Consider the following 21,509-nt stretch of genomic DNA (forward strand, 5'->3'; position numbering starts at 1 on the left):
TATAATAACATGTTGTGACACAAGAATCCGTTCTCCTTTGTTCATATATTGGTCCTTAAAAGGACCGTTGGGGTATATAAAAACACAGAAAATTTCTAGTCAATTGAAGATGCATGGAGGGTCGCATGCGAAACACTTCTTCTGCTGATGACAAGCTCGTCTGTGTGAGTTGAGGGAGGGTGTCTCCAAGTGCAGATGTTCGATGTTAATGCATCTCTTTCTCCGCATCGATGCGACACCTCCCCAGCAGTCTTGCTTCTGATCAACTCTGGTTTGTGTTTCTCCAATATGTAGACAGCACGATGGAGGGTCGTATAAACAGACCCCTCAACACCGGGATATCTCAAATGACAGCGTCCGTATCCACAAACTGTAGCTGAACTTGAGGCCTTCTTCTGATCTTTCGGCACCAGACACCCATCTTCCCATTCAAACTTCTGATAAATGCGTTTCAACTTGTTCCGAATCTGAGTATCAACACTAGGGTTATCACTGGGCGCCGCCATTTTGTATTTCGTGCTACTGGGATTGGCCGAAAGTTTGAAACGCCATCTATTGATCGTTGTTTAATGACATTTGACATTACAAATGAGTCCGCGATTGCCAATTAATATTTAATGAGAAAATATTTAGCAGAACTTTGACTTATTTTCTTTTAATATGTGTGATTTTAGGGAGATATTTGGTCATTTTTCTAAGTTATACACTTTAAAATACATGCCTTGAAGGGCGCAGACCACCAAATCAGCTCCCCATTGAAAAGCACGGTGAAATGAACATTTTCAGAGGATGTTTTCTACCTCGCGTGACAATATATTTCACTTTCTGTTGCTGTTAATTTATTAATTAAGAGTTCATCTTTCATTTAAGCTTCAATTTTGATGAACTTTATAGATTCAGTTTTTTGATACGCACCTGCGAATAGCGCCATCCCTATTTTCAACATGTATTACGACTATACACTGCTTCTGACATGGGCCTTCCTACAGGGCCTACTTTTTCTATGTAAAACCGGTTTTTTTAATTTCGGGTCCATTTAAGTGATTAACGTGTTGTATTCTTTTGTTGTAATTAGAACATGCCAACCTCAGTGAAAACTAAGTCCCAAAGGACACCAAATTGCCTCAATTAGTCGTATAGTTTTTACCGGAACTCATCACCATTGCACTTTTGGCGCATTGATTTAGTGTAATACGCCCTTAATCATTACAAAATGGCGGGTTTGTGTATCCTAGGTCAAACAGTGGCGTAACCTGGTGTCCTGACATTGCCCTTATGAACTCTCACCCTCCTGACTGGACGTTGAATCAGGCAACCTCTATTATTATCGGGAATTGCCTGTTACACATGATCGCACACAAGGTCGTAGGCAATTGGTCGGACCTCATCTGCCCAGAACATATTGACCCAGGTCAGCATACCGCCATATCCTTCCCGACATGCTTAGTAGCCAAGTCCGTAGAAGAGTGGATCCACACACTATGTACACAAATATACATTTGGCCACATTTTATTATACGATTAATACGAATTTATTAAACATGGTAACAAATATTCTCTAGCAAATCGGTTATAGATGGAACTGGTAGGCATATTATAAATTCGGGATATTAAATATCTTCCTGACCAGCCAGATCTGCGCATGGTCAAAGACGAGTATCAGACCGACGCAAACTGGCTTAGTCTCCACATCAGCCAGTCTGGTTCCGCCCCTCCACAGGGAGCGTAACCTGTGTAGGAGACTCGGTCGGACCTGGTCGGACCTCATCTCTCCCCATCGATTGTGTCCTATAATCCCCGACATTGCCCTTATGAAGTCACATCGCCCTGGTTGAATGTACACTCTCATGAATATTGATAAGCAACATTTTCCAATATGTCAGCGCTCAAATCGGACATAGATTATTATAGATGAATAGATGCAGCAGTCCGTTGCACATTTCAGTTTTGGTAGGATGGAATATTAAATTTATGGACTGATGCAAAATACTTGATAAAATCACTGACGTCTAACTTCATAACACCAAACAATGATTAAAATGCATAAAAATACAGAAGTGGCAATAGCAAAGACAATATAACAAGTAAATATCGACCATATGTTAATTAATATCCCGCCAAATAAACTTCCAGCCCCATTCCCTACTCCGTCAATGGAGGCGGCCATTATGGCTTGCAGTGTTGCCATTTGATCTTTGTCAACTGCGTCAGCTAAATAAGCTCCGGCTGATTGGGCAGCGATGGCTGTTGCTATACCTAATAAAACATAAGAATACACAGGATAATAGTTAGTAGTAGGTATGTCACAGTGGCTGCACAATACTTCTGCTACACTGTGCATGCAAGCATAACAGTGAATTGAAAAGGGCGCGCTTCAAATTTGGCCAATTTTAGAAAACATCCATGTCGATAAATGAATTTCTTCATATGCTTAATTTATCCAAATTGTTTAAATTTTTAATATATGATGTGTGAAGCCTTTCCGAGGCTAACATCGGGTCCTCCAAAATTAAAATTGTTTTGTTTAAGAGCTACTGCCTGTTTTGATGGATTTTTGAAAATCGCTCATAAATCAGTAAATATAGGCCTATTGAAGTAAAGGAACTACCACCATTTAGCTGAAATACTAATCTTTCTTAGCATGTAAATTAATTCCGTCGACAACAAATGAAACACTTCCCTAAAACCAGTTGAAGCAAAACATTAATCAATGTTTTTTTTTTTAGGGAGTAATTTTCCAAACCGCAATAGCTCTAAGCCATTGTGACTGTCCAAGGCCATACTATTTTTGTATACGCGGTACAGTAAAATTGCTGTTCACTTTTCCGATTGTCCTCCCTTGTTAATCCAGATGACAAAATGTTAATTTAAAGTCTCATTGCAACTGAATTTTAATTTTTACTTTTCGGACTTGGCTTTGAGTAATGGTGACACATACCATGTTTACAGTAAAAATTAAAATTATATTCTAGACACCGTCAAAATGTCAAACTTTTTTTTTTTTTGTATTGTTTTTAAATAATTAACTGCAGTTCATTTATTCAACCTCATAACAGGATCATACTTTAAAAAATTATGATGAATGAACAGACGTTCATTAAATATTGAAAAAAACCTAAAATTACTCATGCCTAATTTGCATAATAATAGCATAAATACTTAATTAGCTGTAATTACCTAATTTGCATAATTAATTACTTTTTGTGTATTTTTTGTTATCAATTGAAAGAACGTTGTATACATATGTGTGCAAAAAACCCGCACCTTTATATCATGTACGGTTTTCTATTGGCATCAATTTTGCATATTAATTAGCTGAACTTAGTCATTTTTTGAGATTTAATTTGTCTGCAGATTGGCCGGAATTGCTAAAATAGTATATTTGGTTAATTTATTATGATTATTCAATGATAGATTTTTTAATTTTGTTTTCTGTAACGAAGTCAGGAAAGATAGGAATTTAACATGTGATATTTAAATTAATGCTGCTTTTTCAAGCAAGCGTCTAAATATACCTTCAAAATCTCGAAATGTGCCAATTTTGTCATTACAGCCATTTGTGGCAGGATTTCATTCCATCTACGAGCATCTTTAAATTGACGCTACATCACAATGCATTGACCGATTTCAATTCTGTTTTTTGATTTTTGATGCTTTAATAAAGCTCAATAATGTAGGAACATTAAATAACGTGTTTCTGCTGCGATTATTTTTGAGGTGATATGCCTACTATTAGTAGTGATGAATTTAAAGTGGGCTTATATGACGATTGTGTTATTATAGATTTGACATGAATTAAATTAGCCTATCACATATAATTATGTTGTCTAACGCTTCTGACTTAAAAGTACGTTTCATGCGCTTTTATACGAATAGCTTTGCTTTAATATATAGATGAGTTGAAATCAATGTTTATCAACAAAAAAAGACCGCATTCCTACACCTCAATGGCAGCCATAGCTGGGTCCCTCACCTAAAATATGAAATGACGTGGCCTTGGCGGGGATATTAAACTGCATTCCATCACCCGTGTTACAAAAGCGTTGACAAAAGAATGATGAAAGTTACAACACAATACAATTCAACATCGATTTTTAAGCGGATTTAATCCACCCAATTGGGCAGTAACAACACCAGTTTGGTGCAGACGGGATCCAGTAATGGCCGACTAAATTCGGGAATTGACATGACAGGCCCTGAAAAAATATGATGCTCGCGGATACTGACAGACAAGGGACAATAGAAATTGTGACGATGCACGCGCATACTGCCAGGCAATAGCGTCAGATGTCAACTCATTTATACTTTACGTTTAGGCCTACATATAATGTGTATTTCCAATCAACATTTTAACGCATATAAAGAAGCTTAAACAGAAGGAGTCAAACTAGTCAATTCAGCTATATGGCTTTTGACTTGACTCCGATGCACTTAGTTGGTGTGTGACTTAACTTGATATTACTAACGGCTTATTTTTTCGTTTTAATATCTAAACAAGAACTCACTGAGATGACCCTGGGTGTGATGGTTTATTTTGGTAAGTATAGGATGTCTGGTGCGCTTCTTAGCCCCTGTTTGATAATAAATGGTGGGCCACTGTGGTTAGTGAATTCCTATCAAGCTGAATTTATACTTCATCGCTAAGCGATAGCGATTGGTTTTTAGCCAATGAGAAGCCAATGGGAAAAGCACGCCAACTTTTTGGTCAAATACCAAATTTTGCATATCGGTCGTCGCTCAGGAATTGAGTATAAATTCAGCTTAAATGTGATGAGACCTGTGGATTTATATATAAGCACTATCATTGCGCTTTTGTTTGTCAATATAAATTTTTACCTCTTAAGCACATAGGTATAATCATCCACCCGGGATATTCAATAAATGCACTGACACAGCAGCCGATTGCAGTGGTAAATAGCGCCACCACAAGGAATGGAAGGTGACCATAACGATGATTAAGATGAGGCAAGCCAATGAATGTGATGAACTGCACGAGACAACCAATCATTCCACTCCAAGCTATCACTGTATGAGAACCACCTAGGTAAATGATAAATATAATAAATATGATTTGAATTCATTTCAATTTAGTTTGGAATTAGTCATTACTGACTATATATTGCATAAAATTCCGTGTATGATGTGTATAAGATGCCCCTTGTTTTAACTACCCAAAATCTGTTGTCTTTTTAACGTGTTTGATCAAACAGCAATAAAAACTTCCTTTGTAAAGTGTGTTTTTTAAAACAATCATATATATATTCATCTTCGTTTACAATACCAGGCATTTGTAGTTTATCGTGCTACATGTAGTTTTATCGGTAATATAATATATAAGATAAGACAAGACAATTTTGATGCCATAACCGGGGCCAAAACATTACCGCATTAAAAGTAATTGAGCAAAACAATAATGATATTCATTAAATTACGTCATATTAATTTGATTTACCTAAACTTTTGATGTACCAAAAATCAAATGCTTTGGCCACTCCAATAGCGATTGCTAGCCAGGTAATCGCCAAATAAACGGTGCCGTAACGAAGACTCACTAAAACCCTTAAAATGTCTCTAAAATAATGACACTCCACCGATTGGTTCAAGTATGACTGAAAAAGAAAACGCACAAAAATACAAACATTATAAAGTAGTTCTCAGCTCACCGGCCTCGAAACAGAAATGGATAGGCCGTCACCATCAGGTTTGTGGTAGACATACTCTCATTAAAAAGGCTATATTTGGTGGTGGGACTTTCGGCAATTTACCATCCAACCGGAACCTTGAAATTACACAATGTATAAATGAACCTATATGGCTTATTACAACCATCCATTGACTTCAAAGATTCAGGCACTTTCACAATTTCTGTTTTTAACAGTCCTCGACTATGCTCACAGGAATGCAGATCTCCTATAGGACTCAACCTAGAAACAGGAAAAGTAGGAGGAGAGGCCCGCAAAAAATTACAGATCTAGACTTTGCTGATGGCATAGCACTATTGGCCGACAACGAGTCCATCTTGTTAAGGCTGCAGCAGTTACAGTCGGTCTCAGCATGAAAGGCAAAAAAACCCAAGGCAATGATTTGCAATAACATTTCCCCATCCCCAATCCAAACACTTGATGGCAGTGACCTTGATATAGTTGGCGACTTCAAATACCTCGGGACTTGGATTGATAGCAGTGAAAAAAGACTTAAATATCAGGAAGAGCCCAGCATGGAAAGCCTGAATGAGCAAAATCTGGAAGAGCAACATGTCAAGAAATCTAAGGATCAAGCTTTTCACCACTACCGTTGAATCAGTCCCGATATATGGTACAGACACTGGATGATTATATCAAAGTTTAGAAAGGCGCTTGACGGTTGCTACACAAGACTACTGGGAAAAGCACTTTGTTACCTAAAGTCACACTCCACTAACAAGGAGCTCTCCCTTATATCCGAAAGTCTGAAAACATTGTGCCAGAAGTGAAACAGTCAGCTTTCAGAGTCAGCTTTCAGAGTTTTGCTGTCGTACACATGGTAAAAGATTAAGAGGACAGCCATGGAAAAATTACATCACGCAACTAACCGAAGATACAAGACGTTTATGCAGAACAGAGTCGTCTTTGACATCAGCGGAGTCCGACTGGACTAACTGGCTCCCGGGGTTGGCCTAAGGAAGTAAGTAAGCTGTGATGTGCCCTCCTTGAGTAATTCAATTTGATAGTTTTGTGTGCAATTTAAAGCTACCTCATTAGCGACGGGACCCCCCTTCAAGTAATCATGCAATAGTCTGGGGAATCCCCATTGACCAGAATATAAAATTCAATCATGTCTATTTATAGACACCGTTGTGCCTACCTAGCAAACTGAATGAGCTGTGATGGGATGAGGGATGCACTCTGCGTTTAGTCCCAGGTGTTTAGTCATTTACCTTTTCTTTTACTGGCAAAGTCCATGCTACAGGAATGGCAATAGCCATACATGTACCAAACATAACGAAGCATGGTATATAGCTGGCATGTGTTACATTCACACCACAGAACACATAGGTTTCCTCCGTCGCATCCACAGATAAGCCAGCCACGAGTAGGCTATAGTAAATATGATACAGAAATATAACATTAATTGAAAAGTAAAAAAGGTAATTTAAAACAATCAATAAATAAAATAAAAATTCCTTTAAAAGGAATAGGGCGGGCAAATGAAAGAATGAGTATAACCCTTCACAATTAAAAACAGGGAAAATATGACACAAAATATGACACAACATCGTTTTCCAATGGGGGAATAACACAAAACGTATAAACAGAGTTTTTAACTTTATACATGCAAATTAATATACTACATAATAGACATACATACACACCCCACCATGCCCACACACATGTGACATGCAAGAGCGCTATTACAAAAAGATCAAAGTGGAAAACTGCAAAAACAAGAGAATGAGCAACAGCAAAATAAAGTCCAAAATGATAATAATGAGCCTTCATGCATTAAAGATAGCAAGAACCAATCGGATCAAGCGTTAAAAAAATCCAAACTATATGCATTGGTTGTGTATAATCTGGTGCGCACTACACGTACTACTCGCAGTGCTTTCGTACGCGTTCATTTTTTGCGGGTTGATGCATTTATATTTACTTGTATTTTATGGGATGGAAATGGGGACTATAAAGAGTAAAGTGTCATTATAATGACTAAAATGGGACCAGAAATTGAAAAATGGGACGAAAAATTGTCGCGACGCTGCTGGAGGTTGCCTCCCTGATGGTACGCGGGGGGCAGTTCCGCGATGCTGGACCAGCGGATCTTGTCACCACTGCGATTTTTACCGATGCTCTTCGTGTATTTTGGAAACAAGGCCTAAAAAATGTTTGATTGGCGTAACCCGACCGACCCCCCAAAAATGGGCCCGACCCTAGACTTTTTTCTTATATTTTTGCACAAAAAAATGTAAACAATTTAAATTTATAAAGAACAATGTTAAAAAAGTTTACGCAATTTACTTACAGCTTAAAATGTGTGTAAATTTTTTTTTTTAAATGCCGACCTACCCTATTTTTTTTTATGTTACGCCAATCATACAATTTTTTAGGCCTAATGCTTATAGATCCGGAGACTGATGACTAATGGGGGAAATGCCCGGGGTGTAATTCAGCCTCATTACTACTTTAACCCCCTGAGCATTACCTGCCAATCTAGCATTGCCTCTGATTGGTCAATTACATGATATCTTCATTTTAATCACCAATCAAAATGGAGCTTTGTAAATAATTCACCCCAATTGTTTTGCATGGTAAAATTATTTTAACAATGTTGCTGATTGGTCCAACTGATATTGAAAACTTCTTTTTGACCAATCGGCATGTAGTTCTCATAGGGTTAAGAATAATCAGCTAACTGCAATTTCATAATCTGACTGCAAATGCCAAACTAAATAAACCTTTTCACGGATCTTAAGACAACATGGCGACGATAATAACAACATTATACCCACCATCTAGCCTTACCCAATACATGCTGCAATTGCGCCAGCAGATTTATAGTAGCCATACTGATTTCTATTCTTCTCACCCAAACAATTCAATATCTCAGCATTCCCTAGTGCAGTACTTGGTGCGTGGAGTAGTATTCCCACTGCATTGATGACAATCAGGTATAGGTAGAGGAGTTGTAAGTCTCTTACATCGTAGAAGAAATCTTCTGAATCACTACAGAGTTGACCATTTCCTTGAATATTGGCAATGCTGGAGTTCCACAACTATCATGGAAACAAGAAATATCTTAAAGCAATTTTGTTGCATCAATTATTTTTGTTACATCATTATACATGAGCGTCTGTTTTTTGTATCGATATAATTAGAACGAGTAGGGCCTACCCTGAATAGTTCCTAACAAATTGGAAACAAGTTCTTTCGGAGACAGACCCTTTTATTAGAACTAGGGGTCAGTGGACGATCATAATTATCTGCCCTTATTGGTCTTTCCATTATCTCCTCTACATCGTTATTTATGTGTTTTTCCAGCCATGGCTTAATTCTGAATTGTCACCTAATTTGGGTGTACTTTGTCTTGGGTCCAATCTCTATCATGGAAAATTTGCTATATCTTTCTAAATATTATGATTGTTTGTTCTAGATTTGTGTTTTAGCGTTTTATATTTGAAAGAACTAATGTTTAATTGCAACATTTCGAAACTACAAACCCAAACTGGGTGCTATGATGTACAAGATTGGGCTACGAGTATGCATTTTACCAAGTTAGCAATATGTATTTCCTTCATGTTGCCAATGCATGACTTTCTTTATTATACTCAAAAACGGATTTTATTATACATGTACTAGAAAGTTGTTTACGTGCATATAGGCTCCTTCACAGCCGGTTTCTGTTGTGTATGTTTACAACTGAGCCACATACAGACTGGGTTGCCGGGACTACCAGACAAAGAATCTGTTTTTTTACTATAATTTGGCCTCCTATCAGTTTTACTGATAAGATGGCTAATTGAAAATAAACACTTATTTTGTAAACAGATAATGCTCTGTGGTTATTTATGTATGGAAACTTAGGAAATTGCTATTAATGAAATAATTAATATATTAAACATACGTTTTGCTTTGTTAACGATGAAAATCCGTTCACAAAATTAATAAGGATTTTTGGAACCATTCGACAATAAACATTTTGAACAATTTTGCTCTATGAAAAAGGATACAATTGCACCCCTGCTGATCCGACTACTGATAAGCTGTCAACAAGCATTGACAAGTAAAGTGTGACCACTAATCACTAATTAAACAATAATAAAGAGCATTATCTGACCATTCCCTGATCTGACCAGAGCTGGGTATAAATAGTGCAGGTGCCTACTACCAACACTAATTGATGTTGGGAGTGACACTAGTCGTCGAGGGGGGGGGGGGATACCAGTAATTGGGGTAGATAGTGGCTTTGGTTTTATACATTTTTGGTACATGTAGAGCAACCGGGAATCCCTGGGATTGAGTAATCAGTCTTTTGATTAGGCCAATGAAAGTCGATTTTGAGTTTCCCGTCACCGCCCTCACTTCATTTTCTGACCCTCACTTGAATTCATTATTGTGACTATTTTTTTAATATACTTTTGAATCTCATTAGGGCTAAACATCCATCTTCAAGTGAGTGAGTGGCAAATAACAACACATTTTACATACGTGTTGGTCATATAATGAAAGGCAGAAAAATAATGAATAATGAAAAAGTTACCTCACTTGTTTTCAGAAATTATGTGACGGGAAACTCAAAATTGACTGTTAGTGGCCTTATAATGTGATTGTAACTACCAGTAAACTATACATTGCGAATAAATATATCTAAAATTAATTACCATGCTTTTAATGGATTTTATACTAAATATTGGTAAATAGTAAAACACAGAAAAGGTAAAAGGACAGAAATTTGGAGTTTATATGAATAAAAGATTTGAGAGGAATTCGAAGGAGTTAGATTGTTATGGACATGGTGGGTTAGTAAGCGGAAAATGTTGAAGGTCAGGTCAAGGTCATCCGAGGTGAATTGAGTATAGATTGTCAGATTGTGGATAACAATTCTGCCCAAAATTGTTAAAGGTCATTTGAGGTCGACTAAGAGTATATATTTATATTTAGAGCACACATTTTCCAATTCAGCTTTCGACATGAAAATGTTGAGTATTTCCTAGTATGTCATTGGTGGTATTTACCAATAAATGCCAATATTTCGCACCCGGTTAGTTGTGCCAAACATTCAAATTTGCTAGCTTTCCAAGTACTTGCAATGCAAAATTATGAATCTTCATCCATGGCGTTGTCTTTTTAAAGACATTTCTTGTTTAGATATCGTTATGAATTCGGCAGACAGCCGAATCTGGATTCGGCTTTTAGTAAATTCGTGTTACGCATGCATAATTTTAGAATTAGAGAACAAGTGATCAAAAGAGGGCGGCAAACAGGGTTAGCTAATGGTGCATCGCAGTACGGTCTACGATGATAACCGTTCAGAAATTTATTTTGCTGTCCTCTATAGATAAAGCATTGATCAGTACGGTCTACGATGATAACCGTTCAGAAATTAATTTTGCTGTCCTCTATCGATTGTTTCATTGATTGATTGATTGATTAATGGTAGGGCCTATGAGTAATACTGATACCACTTAACTTTAAAAAAACATGTTTGCCAGTAGTGTTACCTTGTTTAAAGGTATTATTATCCATATATTGCATACGCCGATGGTGCGAGTCTACCCCTGGAGTCCAACTGGGGAAAACACAGATCGAGCGAACTTGCCCCTTCACATACAGGGCGGACTTGCCCTAACGGTACTTTTTCCCTTTACCTCGTGTCACACTATGTCGATCACACTATGTCGATCACACTATGTCGATCTTTTAATTGCAATATGTGTTTATAGGCAAATCGTTAACCTTCTGAATTAATATCAGAACAATAAACGTCTTTACAAGGTCTTGAGATTATTACAATAATTACTAATTCAAAAAGGTAAACTTCCTAGAGGTTCGGAAACGGTTTTTTTACGATAATTTCTGTGGCGAGATGTCTCGGACTGTCTTGTTTTCTTGGGTACTTAGCTGTGACATTACATCATCATGGTATTTTCCCAGCAGTCACGAGATCAGAAACACGTGGTGGGCGTACTTGCCCCGAGGGCGGACACTCTTAGGTCTCCCCTACTCATCTAGATATCTCAATCGGATGCATGTCTAACGTAATCTCTTGGTTTATGCTATCATGTATACCTTATCATGCTTATTACCATGGAATAATTGGTAGGAAGCGTCACTACCTAATTAGCATGTGCCGCATTCTTAATTAGATTAGACATTGTCTTATTACTCCATATCGATATATTAAAATCCATACTTACATGATTGATGGGCAATGATGAAGCCGTCATCAAGTCACGTGTGTTAACTCTGTTACTGCAGCCTTGCTCTTTGTCCTGTATATCCTGCCACCTTGCATTTACAGACACACAATCTACTTCTGCGACTGGCGGTGTGAAGGCAAGTGCTACATGACTCACAAGATATGTTCCTAAAGTGAAGATCAATATTGATCGTGTAGCATTGAATCGATCAGCCAGGTAACCCCATAATGGGATCGCTGGTATAGAGATCCATGGTTGAAGACTTTGTACAACACCAATTTGATGAGGATTCAGACCTAACTGTCGGTAATAAACAGGTAAATATGATGTCAACACGGCTGGAGCGCCACCAGTAAAGAAGAAGAATGCTACAAATTGAATTAGTTGCCACTTCCGTCCTTTTTCGGAGATTTCGTCATTTTTGTTGTCATGGAATTCCTCGCCGTATATTTTGGTAGTATTGGGTTTTGCGAGTTTTGTTGTTTCCTCTTTCGATTTTTGTAAATTTATATGTTCTTCGTGAGGCTCTTGGATGTCAATAGCATGGAGATATAAAGGAATAAGTTCTTCATCGCGGTGCTTCGCATTGCTGCAAGACATTATGGTGTGCAATGCCGCGGATGTGATTTTTGTCACAAATGGCGCGGATAAATAAACACAGGGAAAGATCTTTGACAAAATATATGGCACGAAGATGACAAACTCTATGGAGGCAGCGTTTATATTCTATTGCTGATGTGCAGGATCCATGTCATGAAACAACAAAACAAAAAGCAAAACATAATAAGTAAACTATAAAACGAAAGACAATAAATATGTGAAACATGAAAATAGGCCTTATGATTTATATTAGTCCAAATAATAAATCAAAATCAAATATTGCAGTAATAACAATAATAATAATAATAATAATGAACATTTCTATCGCGCACAAATCTGCAAAAGGCACTCATGGCGCAACAAAGAGCTCAAGCAAAGAGCAATGAAACCAAACAACAACAAATATTATAAAAACAAGATAAAAATAAATAAGAACTTATCATAAGCAATATTCATAAGATGAGCTTTAAGACATGATTTAAACTTAATTAAGAGAAAATTAACACTTAAATATGAACAACAACTTAAGTCTGTGCAAGTGTGCAACAATAAACTATATAAATGATAAAATACAAATGGTTGAAAACGGTCACTATAAACAACTGACATTATGTGACGATCCATGGTAAGTGGCGATTACGTTGTTGATATCGTAGTCGCGACACGCATGTACCGAACGTGTTGCCGATTTATTTAAAGGATGTTTCCGGTAATCACAACATGATGCCTTATTATGCCTTAGTAAAACAATGAAGGCTGACGACAATTGAGCACAAATAACCATTACGTCATTGCACTTAGATAATTTCGGCGCGGGACTTTTGAATATCGCGTCATTCGCGTGTTGAGAGCCTACTGTTTTTATTCATTTTATGGTCAATGTGAGTTTGTTTTTAATTATACCATGTGATTCGTGATTGATATTATTATTGATATTGATATTGATTGATATTATAATTATTTTTCTAACATAATGTTATGCTTGCCGGAGGCTCCTTTAAAGTTGTCGAGAAACGATTGTTATGTTGTTATGGTCCTTACAGTAATAGACTCTTGACTTGCATAGCCGGCGGGTGAAACAAACCATGCATGACAGTTATACAGTGTGATCCAAAAACAACTTTGCTCAATTTCAAAGGTTGATGTCTCAGAATTAAACAATCTGTTTCAAAATTTTGTCGCATATCCTAAAATAACATCTGTCTGAAAGTATTTGGTGAACAATTGACTGAAAAGAATGTAAATTACAAATGTGGCGCAAGTTTTAAGATAAAGGGTCAAAATAATGTTTGTCCACACGTAAACCTATGGGATTTGTCATCTATAGTGCAGTTTCGAACTTGCGTGTATAAAAAATGATATTCACAAATGCATCATAAAGAATCAAAAGAATCATTACATTTTCTTTTGACCCTGTCATTATCCCCCTTCCAAATAAATCTATAAAGCATTTTATTGAGTTCTTTAAAAAATAATTTGGAATTTTAATGCATAAAACTGAGAAAAGGTACAAAAGTTGTGGGAGGAGGAGAGATTTGATAACACAAATTTTACCAATCGTAGTGAGGTTTCTAGGTCTTCAACAATTTCGATCTCTTTAAGCTTGACTTTGTAATTGAGTTCAAACATATAAATAATGTTTAGTGAAAAATATTATTGATACCTAATGTTTTAAATTGATTTGTTTTCCAAGACAGACCTTGATCAGAAAAGGAGAAATTTTTGGGAACCCTTTTTGGAACCAATGATTAAAATAACAGCCAGAACACTTAGAAATATATGTGTTCAAAGTATCAAACAAGTTTTGAAAAGAATCGGATGAACCATCCAAAAAGCAAGTTGAATCATCTGCTAGCAATGAAAATTTGAATTCCTTGTCTTCAATGGGGATACCATTTATATTATTATTTTGACGAATTGCAATTGCCATCGTTTCAATCACCATCAAAAATGAATAGGGTGAAATCGGGCAGCCCTGAAAAATCCCTTTATTCATATCAATTGCTTTTTGTAAGAAACATAACTCTTCCCTTAAGTGTCTTAATTCAATGCATAACTTTATCACCAAAATTAGGCTTTTAAGATATGTAAGAGAAAAATATGATTGGCACTATCAAAAGCTTTTTCAATACACTGGGCGGGAAAAACCTCAGATGTATTTTTGGCCCTTGAACATGGATAAAGCTTGGTAGGTGTAGACTTTATATGGAATAGGTTGCTTCATCCATGTTCAAGGGCCAAAAGTGCATGCAGGAAACACCTCATATTTACTTTTGGCCCTTGAACATGGATAAAGCCTTGAAGGTATAGACTTTAAATGGAAGAGGTTGCTTCATCCATGTTCAAGGGCAAAAAGTACATATGAGGTTTTACCCGCCCAGTGACGATATGAAGAAGAAGAAGAAGAATTGCAGCAGGATTATCATTTCTCTCCATATATTCACAGGCCCTTGCAACTCCTATACCAGCGCAATACAAAAATGTGTGGACACCGTCGGCTTCCCCCGTGTATTATCCGCCGGTGCCATTATCACGTGACTGAAGAAAAATGCTGCTGCCACCACAGAATTAGAGACAGAGAACCGGGACTCGACCGCCATCTTGATACAGGCATGGAACAAATATTGGGGTTATTCGGTTTCCCTCGGAAACCGAACGAGGCATTCGTCGTCATGCAAGTGCGACATCGCATATCCGCTTTTATATAGGCTCTCACTCCGATAAAAATCGCAGTTTATCGCACATTTGATCCGCGTTTGATCATAAAATTATCGCAGACGATGCCAATCCGCCATTTTGTGAAAGTGAAGAAAAATGCTGCTGCCACCAGATGTAGGCTAAGTAAAATACCGTATCAAGACTTATGTTTGAAAGCTGTCCTCAGATCGATGCGTCAAGTTTCCAGTCCATCGCACTACGTGATCTATATTATTAGTCCATGATAATTAGATTACTTATTGACATGACATGATTGAATATCATGATGATATTCAATCATGTCAATAAGTAATCTAATGGTGTTAACAATAAATATTTTATCCTGTTAAGTGCGTACTACACCCATATATTGGTTTGATTGGTCTAAAAAATATTTTTTCATTTATAGCGAGGCGATATATGCACGGATCATGTGAAATAAAAATAAAAAAATAAATAAAAATAAAAAGGTGCTTTTAAACCATTGTATAGTAAGTCATTTTAGCCCTATATATTTTTGTTTACCGTATCCTGGTAACTCAGATGCGTGTTTCATAACAAACCATAATTTATTCTTTTCAACATGTTCAAGTAGGGTACATGAATAGAATACATTAAATCCTTTGTTATACTCTCTATAGAAAATCTAGTGGTGCTTGCAAAATATATAACACTGAATAAATTAAATAAACACTTACACAATAGATGCATAGTCATTAGTCAATTTGATATTGATGTTGTTATTGATGTGTTGTTAGGAGAAGAAAAGGCTATTAGGTCACCGTATGTCAGGTTATAGGTCAATTGGTTCAGGTCAAATTTAAGCATCAATTTTGAATACACATGTGAGAGTCTGTGATACAAAATGTATCATAATGAGGAATAATTTTGATATTCTGTCTTTAACTGGATATATATCGAGAAGTGCAAGGTGGATATACTAATATACCTTGGGATGTAAAGGGTGAGTACAATTTAGAATGCCTAGTTGAGATGGATTTCACAAATAAATATAAAATAGTTACCAAAATCACAAAAGTTAAGCTTACGGAAAACTACCCAATATGGTGGTATAGGTGACAAGAAATACAATTTTTTTCAACATTGCTGTAGTATGGTTGTGGTAACCTGTTACCTATGGCTTAATTAAGTTTCAGTGAAATAATGTCGCAAGTTAAAAATACAAAATATAGCTCAACATTGAAAATAGAAGCATTTTAACCAGTTCCTTTTTGATAGTTGTGGAGCACCAAGTTCATGAAGTCATAAAAGAAATCAGGAACCACTTATTCCCATTTTACATATCAACTTTATTTCCCTAACGTGTTAGCAACACATATTCAAAATTTTAACGAAATCCGTTGATATTAAGCTTTCCAAAATGAAGTGAATTTAAATCATCAGTGATGTACCACCTTTTGGCTTCTACTTTTAAAAGCATGTAAGCTACGTTGATACCGATGCCACCAATAAAACGAGAAGATTTGCCCCTTCATTTTGCATACCACTTTGTCCAATTTTTTTTGTAATTTCTTCACAAAATGCAAAAAATGCAAAAAAAAATCAATGGGTGTAGTACCCCTTAAGAAACCCAGATTGATCTGGGTCAATAAGATTGGTCAAAATCTTTTTCAAACGGTTTGCTAAAGTTTTAGCAAGAATTTTAACAAAAACAAAGGAAGCAGAGAAATAACACGATTATTTTCTTTGTTAATGAGAAAGAAGACCATTTTCCAAGGTGAAATTGATAGATTTCATCAACATATCACAATATCTGGCCAAGAAACAATAACAAATTCTGATGGAAAACCATTAAAGCCAGGAGCTTTGTTATGCTTCATAGAAATAAGAGTATCATACAATTGTTTTTGGAAGTAGGTTCAATTAATTACGTACTTTCAACCGTCAGTTTAGGAATTTCAATACCTTCAGCTTGGCCCATGAGCTTTTTTTTTTTATTAACTTTTAGCTGTTCAAAGTATATAAACACAGCCAAAATAAAAAGTCGCCACTAGTTCCATCCCCATTTAATCAGAGTCTGATGAGTTTATGGCAAAATAATTTATATAATAATTTTCTATACACTTTCCTTCGAATGTTGATACAAAATTTGATATCAAAATTTTAAACATAATGAGCATATGAACCGTTGTTTGGAAATTCGTGCAATTTTAAAAATGACAAATTGCGGGGGCAATGCGCTTGTTTATCATAACAGCCTGTTTGCACTATTGCATAATTATTATAGTCAGTTTGAGACCGTCGTGTACACCCCCACCCCCACCCCCCACACACACAAAAAAATCAAGACAAAGGACACCGATGTGCTCTGTTTACTTTAACCATGATCTTTACTTTATTTCGACTTCCAACTTCAATACTTGCTACCCTTTACTAATCTCTGACTTATCTCATGAACTCTTTCTGCTCACATCTCAATACTTGGTGTGCCCACCATCACTGTGTATCACTGCCTGGATTTGTCATTAATGGTCACAGTACAACGCATTTGGCTTGAAAAGGAGCTAAGTGCAACTTTCAAAATCCGACTTGTAGCCACTCAAGCGCCCATAACTCGACCAAATTATATCAAAATGCGCAGGAGAAAGCTGCGCTTTATATACATTAAATAGATTTTTGCTATATATTTCAGTTCCCGATATATCTGACCATCTATAATCGTTTCGATACTTTCTGGGTTGAGTTTAGTTTTGAGCTGGACGCTGACTAGTACGGGTTCGAGTCCCACATACTGCAGTTACTGTCCGTTTTCCTATACACAATACACAGTGCTCTTTCCCATTGACGCGTGACCTCTACAAATAGCCCTACGTTAAAAGTATGGGGATATGACTAGTTAACGTCGCTGTGTGAAAAATAACCGGCCAATATTAAAAGTACGCTTCTAAAGTTCTAGAAAATATAGTTTTTAACATGTCCTAAATTTTAGCTAATTTAGATGTTTGGAAATATTCGTACTTTGGTGTTTTAGTTAATGTTATAGGTAATAGTACATTGCCTAGTTAACGTCGCTGTGTGAAAAATAACCGGCCAATATTAAAAGTACTCTTCTAAAATTCTAGACAATATAGTTTTGTAACATGTCCTAAATTTTTAGCTAATTTAGGTGTTTGGAGAGGGTCGCACTTTTGTGTTTTAGGAAGGACATGTAAACGACAGATAACACCAAAAATATGAAGAAATTATTTCCAAACCGTGTTAAGTCAACAATCATTATGTTGCTCATTTTCAAGAATGCTGGTTTACAAAAAGCACGCCATTGTCTCATTTCGTGAACAAAGGTACACATACCATTGTTTCCTTTCGTTTCCTTTATAATCGGTTACCCAACTGAAGCTATGAATACCAGCTTTATTGCGATATCGCACATGAAAACAGACACTTGTGCACAACCAGAGAAGATCCGATTTAATCAGTTGAGCTGTTTCAATGAGTGTTATCTTGGTTTAATAGCTTTTAATGGGGTTAAGTCCTGCAAAGGTCGAGATAAATTCTACTGTAGACATGACTGCATCATGAGTGTGATCCAGTTCTATTATTACACAGCCGTGACGTTAGTCACGGCTGTGTCTTTTTTCTTACAGGTTCTTTCTTCTTTACACAGCCGTGACGTTAGTCACGGCTGTGTCTTTTTTCTTACAGGTTCTTTCTTCTTTCTTTCTTCTTTCTTCTTCTTTCTGCCGACCACTTCATTTGCTCTAGCACTTACATGCTTACACCGATTTTGACCTTACTTGGTCACAACCATCATTGACCATGCCCCTACATGTCATATGAAACTCGTGGGGTCAAAGGTCACGCAGAGGTCATAGGGGTCAAAAACGTGATTTCATCTAAAAATGCTTCTTCTCTCACAGATTACGTAGGACAGTGACACCACTTGCACACATGCATTGTTATTATCCAGTGTCTATAGGGTCCTCACAGATTTTGGGTCAAAGGTCATTAAGGGGTCACTTCCGGTATAAAACGAAAAACTTTCAAATTTTTTATTTGCTAAGACAAACATAGGACAGTAACGGTATGTTCACACATAAATTGTAGTTATCCTGTGTATATGTGGTATTTTTTATATTTAGGGTCAAAAGGTCATTAAGGGGCCACTTCCGGTATAATACGAAATACGTTTAAAATGCTTCTTCTCCCACAAATTACGTAGGACAGTGACACCACTTGCACACATGCATTGTTATTACCCAGTGTCTATGGGGTCCTCACAGATTTGGGATCAAAGGTCATTAAGGGGTCACTTCCGGTATAAAACGAAAAACCTTCAAATTTTTTATTTGCTAAGAAAAACATAGGACAGTAACGGTATGTTCACACATGAATTGTGGGTACCCAATTCATATGTGGTATTTTTATATTTGGGGTCAAATGTCATTAAGGGGTCACTTCCGGTATAAAACGAAAAACCGTCAAATTTTTTTATTTGCTAAGAAAAACATTGGACAGTAACGAGTATGTTCACACATGAATTGTGGGTACCCAATTCATATGTGGTATTTTTTTATTTAGGGTCAAATGTCATTAAGGGGTCACTTCCGGTCTGAGACGAAAAACCTTCAAAATGCCCCTTCTGCCACAAGTAACATAGCAAAGTGGTGCCACATGCACCCATGCATTGACATTAGCCAATGTCTATGGCCGTTTTCATATATTTTGGGGTCAAAGGTCATTAGGGGTAACAACACGGCTGTGTTCGTGGGTTAGACCACAGCTTAGTCTAGTCTTTCTTCTTTCTTACACAGCCGTGACGTTAGTCACGGCTGTGTCTTTTTTCTTACAGGTTCTTTCTTTCTTCTTCTGCCGACCACTACATTTGCTCTAGCACTTAGATGCTTACACCGATTTTGACCTAACTTGGTCACAACCATCATTGACCATGCCCCTACATGTCATATGAAACTTGTGGGGTCAAAGGTCACGCAGGGCTCATAGGGGTCAAAAACGTGATTTCAACTCAAAATGCTTCTTCCTCACAGATTACGTAGGACAGTGACACCACTTGCACACATGCATTGCTATTATCCAGTGTCGATGGGGTCCTCACAGATTTGGGGTCACAGGTCATTAAGGGGTCACTTCCGGTATAAAACGAAAAACCTTCAAAAAATTTAAATAGCTAAGAAAAACATAGGAGAGTACCAGTATGTTCACACATAAACTGTAGTTACCCTGTGCATATGTGGTATTTTTTTTATTTAGTGTCAAAGGTCATTAAGGGGCCACTTCCGGTATAAAACGAAATACCTTTAAAATGCTTCTTCTCCCACAAATTACGTAGGACAGTGATGCCACTTGCACACATGCATTGTTATTACCCAGTGTCTATGGGATCCTGACAGATTTGGGGTCAAAGGTCATTAAGGGGTCACTTCCGGTCTGAGACGAAAAACCTTCCAAATGCCCCTTTTGCCACAAATAACAGCAAAGTGGCGCCACATGCACCCATGCATTGACGTTAGCCAATGTCTATGGGCGTTTTCATAAAATTTGGGGTCAAAGGTCAGTAAGGGGTCACAACACGGCTGTGTTCGTGGTCTTAGACCACAGCTAATCTTTCTTCTTTACACAGCCGTGACGTTAGTCACGGCTGTGTCTTTTTTCTTACAGGTTCTTTCTTACAGCCGTGACGTTAGTCACGGCTGTGTCTTTTTTCTTACAGGTTCTTTCTTCTTTCTTTCTTTCTTCTTTCTTCTTTCTGCCGACCACTTCATTTGCTCTAGCACTTACATGCTTACACCGATTTTGACCTAACTTGGTCATAACCATCATTGACCATGCCCCGATATGTCATATGAAACTCGTGGGGTCAAAGGTCACGCAGGGGTCATAGGGGTCAAAACGTGATTTCAACTCAAAATGCTTCTTCTCTCACAGATTACATAGGACGGTGACACCACTTGCACACATGAATTGTTATTATCCCGTGTCTATGGGGTCCTCACAGATTTGGGGTCAAAGGTCATTAAAGGGTCACTTCCGGTATAAAACGAAAAATCTTCAAAAATTTTTATTTGCTAAGAAAAACATAGGACAGTAACGGTATGTTTACACATAAATTGTAGTTACCCTGTGTATATGTGGTATTTTTTTATTTAGGGTCAAAGGTCATTAAAGGGCCACTTCCGGTACAAAACGAAATACCTTTAAAATGCTTCTTCTCTCACAAATTACGTAGGACAGTAACACCACTTGCATACATGCATTGTTATTATCCAGTGTCTATGGGGTCCTCACAGATTTGGGGTCAAAGGTCATTAAGGGGTCACTTCCGGTATAAAACGAAAAACCG

General features: G+C 37.1%; 1 protein-coding gene across 1 annotated transcript in view; it reads right to left on the reverse strand.

Annotated features, from left to right (window-relative positions):
• Positions 1-1,494: 1,494 nt before the first annotated feature.
• The window catches only part of LOC140164066 (major facilitator superfamily domain-containing protein 6-like), a 60,795-nt gene continuing 40,780 nt past the window's right edge, over positions 1,495-21,509 (reverse strand). Inside the window, exons 2-7 of the mRNA XM_072187325.1 lie at positions 11,891-12,625; positions 8,499-8,749; positions 6,917-7,076; positions 5,453-5,609; positions 4,837-5,040; positions 1,495-2,256 (exon numbers count right to left, since the gene is read on the reverse strand). Coding sequence (XP_072043426.1) covers positions 2,000-2,256; positions 4,837-5,040; positions 5,453-5,609; positions 6,917-7,076; positions 8,499-8,749; positions 11,891-12,493 — 1,632 coding nt within the window. The 5' untranslated portion in view covers positions 12,494-12,625 and the 3' untranslated portion in view covers positions 1,495-1,999. The remainder of the gene's footprint in view (positions 2,257-4,836; positions 5,041-5,452; positions 5,610-6,916; positions 7,077-8,498; positions 8,750-11,890; positions 12,626-21,509) is intronic.

The sequence above is a fragment of the Amphiura filiformis genome, chromosome 11, assembly GCF_039555335.1.
Source record: "Amphiura filiformis chromosome 11, Afil_fr2py, whole genome shotgun sequence".
NCBI classification, from domain to species: Eukaryota; Metazoa; Echinodermata; class Ophiuroidea; order Amphilepidida; family Amphiuridae; genus Amphiura; species Amphiura filiformis.